The sequence below is a fragment of the Rissa tridactyla genome, chromosome 5 (assembly GCF_028500815.1).
Source record: "Rissa tridactyla isolate bRisTri1 chromosome 5, bRisTri1.patW.cur.20221130, whole genome shotgun sequence".
NCBI classification, from domain to species: domain Eukaryota; kingdom Metazoa; phylum Chordata; class Aves; order Charadriiformes; family Laridae; genus Rissa; species Rissa tridactyla.
Window position 1 is genome coordinate 25318394 of NC_071470.1, and position 9516 is coordinate 25327909.

Consider the following 9516-nt stretch of genomic DNA (forward strand, 5'->3'; position numbering starts at 1 on the left):
AAGGGACATAGAAACTAAATTCATATTCATATAATGCAGTGTTTTTACTAGAATGAAAACAGTTAAACACTGAAGTGTACAAGACTGAAGTGTATCATTAAACTTACAATAGGTTTTAGTAAGCTTATTTGCAAGATATTAAGAAACAATAAGCTTGCAATCAAAATAGGGTTACCAGACACTGCAATAAAAAAGGAGTGATTTAGAAATGGTTAATTATTTTCCTCATCCAAGGAACATAAATGAAAAAAATTAATATAGAAAACACTGATTTCTGTGTTTGTGTTTTGGCCACAGAAAATGTGTCAAGCATGGGGTTTTTTTGTGAAAAAACAGCACCTGAGATTATAAATATAGTTTCAGCTTTGTGCCTTTCATGCATTTTTTTTTTGTACTTCAGATCAGGGAATAAGACAGAATATTCATATTGTCCAAGTGCCTCAACTGGAATCCCAGGGGCTGTATATGGTCAGTGGTGCCAGGTATGATGTTCTGGAAAATTAGATTATCTAAATAAGGAGCCTAGATGCTCTCTAAGGAGAAATAGGCTCCTCAAATGCTTAAGTATGAATATCTGACAAGACTTCTAACTGTTCCTTAACAATTCTGGTACAAGGCAACAATCCCTTCCCTATACGAAGTACCTGTAATGGTGCAAGCAATATGGCAGAACTTAAACTTGTAGACATAATTTTGACCATGAAAGAACTTTAATTGATGTAGTTTGTGTTATCTTAAGAACCTGAGGGAGGAAAAAAAAAAGCTTCTGATAGTGAGTCACATCAGAAAAACTTAGCTATTGGCTTAATTTGCTTATATTTAAGTCAGTGTTGCCATGATGTTTAAGTATTTTTATTTAAGAACAAAAAAACCAACTCTTGAACTTTGGAACATTCCCCTGAGAGATGTCCTCCGTAACTGCTGTAAGCAAAATAAGCTTTGCTGTAACTAATGTGGCCACTGTGAATTCAGCTTCACGTGGGATATGTTTCAGTTCTAACTATGAAGTATAGAAAATCTGCTTTCATCCCTGTAAGTTATACGCATAATTACTTTTCCAGTTATCAGTAATGACATTAATTGTCACTGGTATATTAGTTTAATGCCAAGAAACATTATTTTCATCAGAATTTACGTTAGTTCTATACGGGGGGCCATCCATCAATGGCAAACACCAAAGAATAAAGAAGTTTCATGGAAGGGAAAGGCTTTGAATTTGTACACGATTCCTCTGTGGTTTATCTTATTTGCATCACATGCATGTTTCACAGAAACTGGATGAGCAGCTGACACTGCTAAATGCCATTCGGACTTAGCGAAAAAATACACAGCATTTTTAAAAATAGTAACAGAACATTAATGATCTACAGAAAGTTAGTCAGTGAGGACACCGGCTTTTCTAAGCTGTTTTCATTTGCTAAGCTTGAGCTAGCTAAAGTTCGGAGGAGAGGTGATTTATCCCCACCATACAAAATGACTACTGCAGTTAAAACAAAGATGCGTGATCATGCGGAAGAGTATTCTGCAAAACTGCGAATGATGCAGTATGTACTTAACATGCATGCTAAGATGTGTTTGATCTGCGGAAGCCTGGAAGAAATAGGTAGCTTCTATGTACACAAAAATGCTTTCATGCAAGACTTTCCAAATGGCACAAAATTTAAGTTATTGCTATTTTTTAGTATCTTCTGAAATTGCTACTGTATCTTTAAGAATCCTCAATCTAAATACCTCAGCCTTTTATGGAAGGAGACAAGCACAGTACAAATTAGCAAGATGGGTGTTTGACAGCATCGCAATTGCCAACACAAGTCCTGATGAAAAGAAGCATGAGCTCCAAGCTCTATTTAACTTTTTCATTGTGACTTGCAAAATATAACAGTCATCACAAGGAATTAACCATATAACAATAGTATAATAACTGAAAAATAAGAACATGATTTCAGTGTAGCAAAGTAATTTACAGAAACATCTAGTGTTTCCACAATAGCAGTAGATAACACTGCAACCCTTCAAAAGGGAATGTTTTTACTGTGTTCTGCAATGATGACTACACGCAAGGGAGAGATTTAAGCACAGGTAGATCTACAGCATAAATACAGGCAGACAAACAGGTCTATTTAATTGGTGGCTCTGGTGCTCACAGGTAAGACCAACAACAATTAAGCGTGCCCACCTTCTCTCTCTGGCCCTCTCTCTTCAAAAAAAAAAAAACAAAACAAAACAAAAAACCCAACCCAACAACCCCAAACAGAAACATTAATGTAATTTTTTATAAAGTTAAATTGCAAGAATTTTTTTCTACCCTACTAGATAGGAGTGATTTAGATTAGTTGGAATGAAGAAGACTTTTGTTTAGACATAAAATGAGCTCATCTATATTAGATGACTGCTGTAGAAGCTTCTGAAAGTTCAAAGTAATAGTCACACTGACTTGTAAGGCATATTGAATGAGTACATATATTCACAACTTGTGCTTAGCTGCATATGAATTCCAATGTGTACGTCACTGCAGTTTCAACATATGATGGCATTAATATTTTTAACCCCCATTCCTTAAGCTAACATCTTCGGGAGACATTTCAGTGTTTACTTTCAACTATTCTTGCAGCCTTCCACCACAAAGTATTGCCTATCTGTAATCCGTTTTCCTTAACAGATCGGGTTGAATACATAAAGAATGGCACCTTTTTCCCCTCCGCCGTCTTTCCATCCCCACAAAAAGTATTCAACTATACTATTCCAGCTAGCAAGGCTACTTAATGGAACAGGTCTTCACAGTATAGGCAAATCCTCTTAAGTTTTCAGGTCCAAGGCACACACTTGGGAGCAGAATTTAGGTATGTCCAAAAGTCACTATTAGCCTCAAGAATACGGCAAGTGTCGGAGGTCCCCTGCACAGAGTCGGGACACGGCCTCTCGTGCCAAGTGGAACTGCACCAGCAAAATGGTAAGAAGAATTGGAACTCTAGTGGGAAATCCGGTCGCAGGGAGCAGCCTTTTGCCACTATTACAGCTACATAAGGATTAGCTTGCTAATTGATGCAAATACAGCTGTACAAACTCAAATATAGTCACAATTATGACAAATGAAACTCTGGGTTACTCTGTGTGAAACCTAACAAAACCCAACTATAATAGCCTTATGTGGAGATAAAGAAACATTCTAATTATTTTCTCTGCATATTATCTTTTTTACTTTTGCTGGAATATAGTAGCTCAGCTACTATAGTAACCAAAGCTAACGCAGGCATTACGAAAATTAAAGAATGTACAGAATTAATGGAATAATCTGCTTTCTATTTTAAAATTCTTCATTTCTAAAATAAGTTGCCCAAGCTTTTTTGTCACAAAAAATCCCACGCAAAAATTATAAATTGTTAGAATGGCAACTGAGACTGGGATCCAAAATAAAGGTCTCCGCTAACAAGAAATGTTATGACTAAATAAATATAGGTAGGAATAGGAAAAATAGCATTTTATCAACAGGTAACTGAGGCTGAAGTTAAGTGACTTACCTAAAGTCACATAAGATGTCACTGGCAAAATTCAGGAGATGAACCCAGATCTTTAGCTCTAAGACATATCCTCCGTTTAACACTTCTAAATCACAGGGCTTCCAGCCAAAACGTAACATAAAAGTTGATAAAATGTGGAGCAAAAAAAAAAATCTCACTAACATGCGAATGTCAGCCTAGAATACCAGTAAAAGGCGAACGTGACAAAGACTCAGAGCCACCTACAAAAGTAAGGAAACCTACATACAAGGACAAACGAACAAAAAAAATCCTGAGTTTTAAAGGGACTTATAAGAATACAAGTGTTACCATAGGCAGAAAATACTTGCTGGATTAAAGACATTTAGTTCTATTGCTGCATAAGCGGCTACAGTTTCTATCTTTCTTGGCAGTCAATACTCTTAATTAAGTGTGACGATCATATATTGTTGAATATGCTGTGAAAACGCTGGGGTTCGTTGCAATTTAGGACTCAAAGTAGTGCAGAAATACACAATTTTCAAACCAAGTATCAGGGCTGTAATCACTGTTTAATTCTCCTTTATAGTGAATGAAGCCAAAGCGCTATGCAAGACTATGAACACACCAGTTACATACCATCCTTACCTGCAAAGGAAGGAGAGTATTACTGTTGTTGTCAGTTCGGAAAACATTATCTTCAATCCACGATTTTGGTGTCAGTGATGGAGTGGAGCGAGTAAATTTAGGAGGAGCTATGACATTACCAGAAAAGGGCTTCTTCAAAGGAGAGATCTGGTTCATAGTTCCTGGAATTCCCATGTTTCCAGTTCTACGATGGTCTCTGCCATGCATTCCTCCCCAGGATATATTTCCTGTGCTCCAGCCGCTACTCTGATTGCTCCAGGGTGACTGCTTCAGAAGAGGCTAAAAAGAAAGATTCATTTATATTATTTTGAAAATACCTTACGTGTTTTTTTACTTTAAAAAAAAAACCAACAAAACAACAAAAAACAAACGAACCAGCCACCAAGTAATCAGCACACAGAGATTTCTATAAACACTCTTTCCTGATAACATCTAAATTAATTACTGAGGCAAGGAAGAAACAGAATAATGGAAAAAAATCATTTTAATTCCCACCTCCCCATACACCCCCAAAAAAACCCCTGCAGTACTTGTGCAAGCAATTTAGATTATCAATTTAGTAATTGGTAGCATTCTTTATAGCTATGCAGAACAATTCCAGGGTGTAAAACCACATTACAAAAAAAACTGAGACCATTTTATCATACGTTAGTTGGTATTATATAGAGAGATCTCTGCAAAAACAACAGAAGAATTTCAGAGATCAATTTTAAAAATTATTATTAAAATAATAATACTACTAATAGCAATTTTTTTTACTTGGTGTGTAGTAGTATTTCACTACAGTGAGCAGAAATTTAAAAATTAAAATTCAGATGGCAGATTGATTTTTTTCTCCCAATATTTTGAGTATCATTGTCTCAGTATTACCATATAAGAGCAAAAAGAGCACTGATTACTGTACAGAGAATCTGTTTGAAGGAGCTATCTTAACATTTCCACATTAAAATGCATTATTCTGAAGCCACTGCTCAAGTGAAGAGGAGTATCTGTGGAATTCTGCAGGGTGGAATCTGGGGGGTTTTTTTGAGGATTTTTTTTTTTACTGTTTAGACACAGTATAAAGTATTTCTGTATCCAACAAGCGCACTATATTCCTCAACATGAAAATGTAAGCAGTCTTTAGAGGGAAGATTTTACAGAATGATAAGTTTTTATTCCTAAACCACAACTTGTGCTAAAAAGTGACCTATAGTGGTTGTCTTATTACCAAAAGGTGGACCCACTGAGCCTGACTGACAGTGAAGAACAGTATTTATCTTTAGTGTTCTCAGATCTGACTGTTCTTGGAAAGGCTTTTTCTCAAGCACAGAAATGGTGTGTGCGTGTGTGTGCTGGATATTCTAAATTCAGTTCTTCTGTGAAGTCAAAACATAGTACTTGTACCTCAAAGCTTACCTGCAAGCAACCCTCAGCTTGTAATTCTAGTAACTTAAAAATTTAAAGCACGTCAATACGTTTTGTATTAGATATAATGGGACTTTCTGAAGACAGAAAGATAAAATTATAACACCACCTCCCCCTAGAAAACAAACAAAAAACCCCACTAAAGCCATTTTTGGTCAAGTAATCAGGAAAACATCCCGTTCTATATAATTATAAATAATTATGTTGTAAAACTTGAATACTTTGGTTGGAATTTTGGGAGAGGCAGTCACTCTATTGTGAAACAATCCTTAAGAGATAATGCCAAATGTTAACAAGCCTCTAATATTGCGAGCTATGCTGTCATGGCACCGTTTAAGTTTACCTACAACTTGTAACCGAGAGAAAATTCCTGTACACCTCACTGCTGGAGAATGGCTTTGGAATTTGTTTGAAGAGGGTTATTACGGATGTTATTATGGACAGCTAGCTCCTAATCACGATGCATCCAAATCAGCTCTTGGACACGCACACTTAATGGGAGATTCCAGTTCTGACAGAAACGCTTCACAAATCCAGCTCTACCGATTAAAACGGGCACGATTTAATACTAGAATGAAAGAAAAATTAAGGTGAGGCCTGTATAACTTCGGCCCTTCACAACCTAGCAGATGATCGGAGCAAGATGCGGCCGTAACACACGAGCAGATAATATTAACGTGGACCTGCTTTTCCCCCATTTCTTACGATGGATATTTTGTTCCAGGAAGAAAACTTCCATTTCAACAGGGGCTGGTTACGCCGCTCGGTTAAAACCACCGGCAGAACCAGGGCAACGCGAAACACAGCGCTGCCTTGGGATACAAATCCCAAGTGATTTCGGGGAAAAACGTTTAAAACGTTTGACAGCTTTCCCATCTGAACCCACCGTCGGTGGCCTGTGCCCGCCCAACCCAGCGCCACCCGGGGCCGGGGAAGGGGCTTCCCGGGGCGGGGGGAGGCGGCGCCGGCCGGAGCTGTCAGGCTCATTGTTCCGGGGACACCGCGCTCGCTGCGGGGACGGGGGATATTTTCACGGCGAAACTCCTTTTTGACAGGAAAAAGGAGCGTTTACCCTTTTTTATCAAGGGAAACCCCCTCCTCTCATCCCGAAAACAAACGGCGTCCCTGGGTCGCCGCACCGAGAAGGGGGGGCGGCCGGTCACAGCCCGCGACCGAAGCGGCCGCCCCGCCACCTGCCAGCCGGAACGGGCGGGGAGCAGCGGCCGGGGCGCGGGGCGGGCCGCTGCCAACAGCCGCCCGGCACGGCCCGACCCCTACGTCCGCCTCCCCGTCCGGTCCCCGCAGCGGGCGGGGGGGGGGGGGGGCGCGCAGGTGCCTTCTCACCGGCCACCGGCGGCCCTCGGGCCCGCCGAGCGCGACAGGGCGACGGCGGCCGGGCCGGGCCCCGCCCTGCCTCCGCGGTCTCGCCGGGCTGTCACCGCCGCCCGGCCTCGCCCGGCAGCGGGGAGAGAGGAACCCCCCGGCTGCCGTCACTAGCGAAACGAAGGGAGCGGAGCCCTCCCCTCCCCGTCCCCCTCGCCCCGGTCTCCCCTTTCCGCCCCGGTCTCCCTTCCGGAGACGGCTGGCCCGGTCTCCCTGCCGCCCCGCCGCGGCTGCCCGGCCCTCCCCGCCGCCGCCCGGTACCTGGTGGTGGTTGTAGGAGTTTCTCTGCTGCAGGAAGGCGGCGGCGGCGGCCGCCGCCTGGTGTTGGTGCTGGAGCTGGGGGCTCACAGGGGATCTCCGGTTCTGCTGTTGCTGCTGCTGCTGCTGAGGTAAATTCATCGGCGGCGGCGGCGGGGGGGCGGCGGCCGAGAAGGGGCTGCTGAAGGGCCCGGCGCAGGGGTTGTGAGGAGACACCGGCGAGAAGCTCTGGAAGAAAGCGGGGTTGATGGATGACGGTATCCCCGGGTAGAAGCTGGTCTCGGATTCCGGGCTCGGGGGCGGCATCGCGCTGATCTGGCCCCCGCCGCCGCTGGAGACCGGAGGCTGCTGCGTCTGCTGCGGAGGCGGCGACGAGGTCTGCACCGACCAGGGGGTGCCGAAGCCGGGCAGCGGCGGAGGAGGAGGGGAAGCCGCCGAGGAGGAGCCGCCCCCGCTCTGGTGATGGGGGCTGGGGATCTCCGGGCTCTGCAGGCTGCTGAAGCCAGAGCCGAGCCCGCCGGGCAAGAGGTTCCCGGGGCTGCCCAGCAAGTGGCTGTTCGGGGGGGACTCCATGGGGGGCGGCTTGGCTCTCGCCTGCAGATGAGGAGGAGACGGAGGCGGATTCAGGCAGGAGGCGGCGGCGGCCACCCCCACATTGGGGTCGGCGGCCACCGATCCCCCCGGGCGGGAAGGGGCGAGCCGCTCCGACCCCCCCCTGTCCGCGCCGCCCTTGCGCTCGGCGGGGCCGAGGGGCCGGTGGTGCGGGTAGTCCCCGGTCCGCGGCGGCTCCGGGGGGTGAGCGCTGAGGAGCTGGAGCTGCTGCTGGTACTTGTCAGTGGGGTGGCTGAACTGCTGCGGCGGCGGCGGCTGCTGCTGAGGGGGGTGGTGATGATAGTCGGGGGGGTGGTGGTTATTCAGGGGGTGGCTGCTGCCGAGCTGGGCTGGGCTGCTGAGCTGCTGCTGCTGCTTAAACTCTTTCCTCTTCTGGCTCAGCTGAGGAGGCGGCGGCTGTTGCTGCTGCTGCTGCGGTTGCTGCTTGTTTAAATCCTGGTGGGGGCTGAGACTGGGTTTAAAGTCAGAGGAGGGGTGGCCGGGAGGGGGGTGTCCTGATGCGGGGCTGCTGCCCAGCCTCTCGCTGCCTGGCTGCTGCTGCTGTGTCACCCCCAGGAGCAGCTCATCCTGCATGGTGTGGGGATGGGGCAGCACCGGCCGCCAAGGGGGAACGGGGAGGGCGGCGGCGGCGACCCGCCGGAGGAACCGGTTACAGCGGGTGAGAAGGGGCAGGAGGAGGAGGAATGAGAGGCGGCTGCCGGGGAGGGGAAGGAGCCGGCGGAGCCAGCGCCTCCTACACCCAAGGGCGGGCAGGGGGTGGCCGCCTGCGGGGAGCCCGAGGCGGTGATCCCCGACACCGGCCCGGCGGAGGGGCGAACCCCCCACCCCGGGGGTCTGAGGAGACAAAGATAATTAATAACCTTGGGGAGGGGGGGAAGGGGGGTGTTAAGCACCCGCCTATCGCAAACCACTATATAAGCCCCAAAAATAGCCACTTTCTAGAATAAAGCCCTCTTCTTTGCCATAATCCCCACTCTACTGGTTTTAAAAATACCGGAGCCTTTTGATAATAAATAATACTATTTTTATCAGGGTTTTTCTTTGTTGTTTCCCCCCCCCCCCCTTTTTTCTGGTCTGTCGGCACCCCCGGTGGGGCGGCCCTTCCCGCCCGCAGTCGCGCCCACAGGGACCCGCTAGATCACCGTAAACACCCCGGACAGGTCATTCCCCCCGACACCCCGCCGGTAACTCCTCCGTCCGACCCCCGCTACACCGTAGCGCGGGGAGGACCGCGGGGCGCTCCAGGCCCGGTACTGGCGGGGAAGGGAGGGAGCCCAGCCACCGGTACCCCCGCACGGCCCCGGTTTGGCAGCAGGTCGCCGCTCGAGCCCCCAACCACCTCCCCCGCCCCCACTGCCGGCCAGGAGCCGGCTGCAACGCCCTTTAAGAACGCCGGAAAATCCGTCATAGCTACGTCACGGCCACCACCCCCCTTGGCCACCCAGCCCCGACCTTGGTAATGAGCCGGCAGCTCCGCCCCCTCATGAATAATGAGTTGAGCCGGGGGCCCCGCCCCCTTCGCCCGGCCCTGGCACCGCTCCCCGGGGGGAGGTGGGCGCTCGCGCTGGCCAACGCCCGCGCGCACGGCGCCGCCGAGCCGGGTGGGCGCTACCACTTCAGCGGGGGGGGGCCGAGGCGGCAGCCCTTGAGTCACACCGCGGAGACCTGCTGGCCGTTTGGGTGGGGAAGGCACTCTTTGGGCCTCGATGCCGTGCCTGCCCTCAACCTGAAA

At 47.8% G+C, this 9516-nt stretch overlaps 1 protein-coding gene across 4 annotated transcripts in view; it reads right to left on the reverse strand.

Moving 5' to 3' along the window:
* Nucleotides 1–9111, reverse strand: part of CPEB2 (cytoplasmic polyadenylation element binding protein 2) — a 56605-nt gene extending 47494 nt beyond the window's left edge. For all 4 annotated transcript variants that reach the window (XM_054202770.1, XM_054202768.1, XM_054202769.1 and 1 more), the window contains exons 1-2: nucleotides 7176–9111; nucleotides 4125–4403 (exon numbers count right to left, since the gene is read on the reverse strand). In XM_054202770.1, the coding sequence (XP_054058745.1) occupies nucleotides 4125–4403; nucleotides 7176–8357 (1461 nt within the window). In that variant the 5' untranslated portion in view covers nucleotides 8358–9111. The remainder of the gene's footprint in view (nucleotides 1–4124; nucleotides 4404–7175) is intronic.
* Nucleotides 9112–9516: the final 405 nt, after the last annotated feature.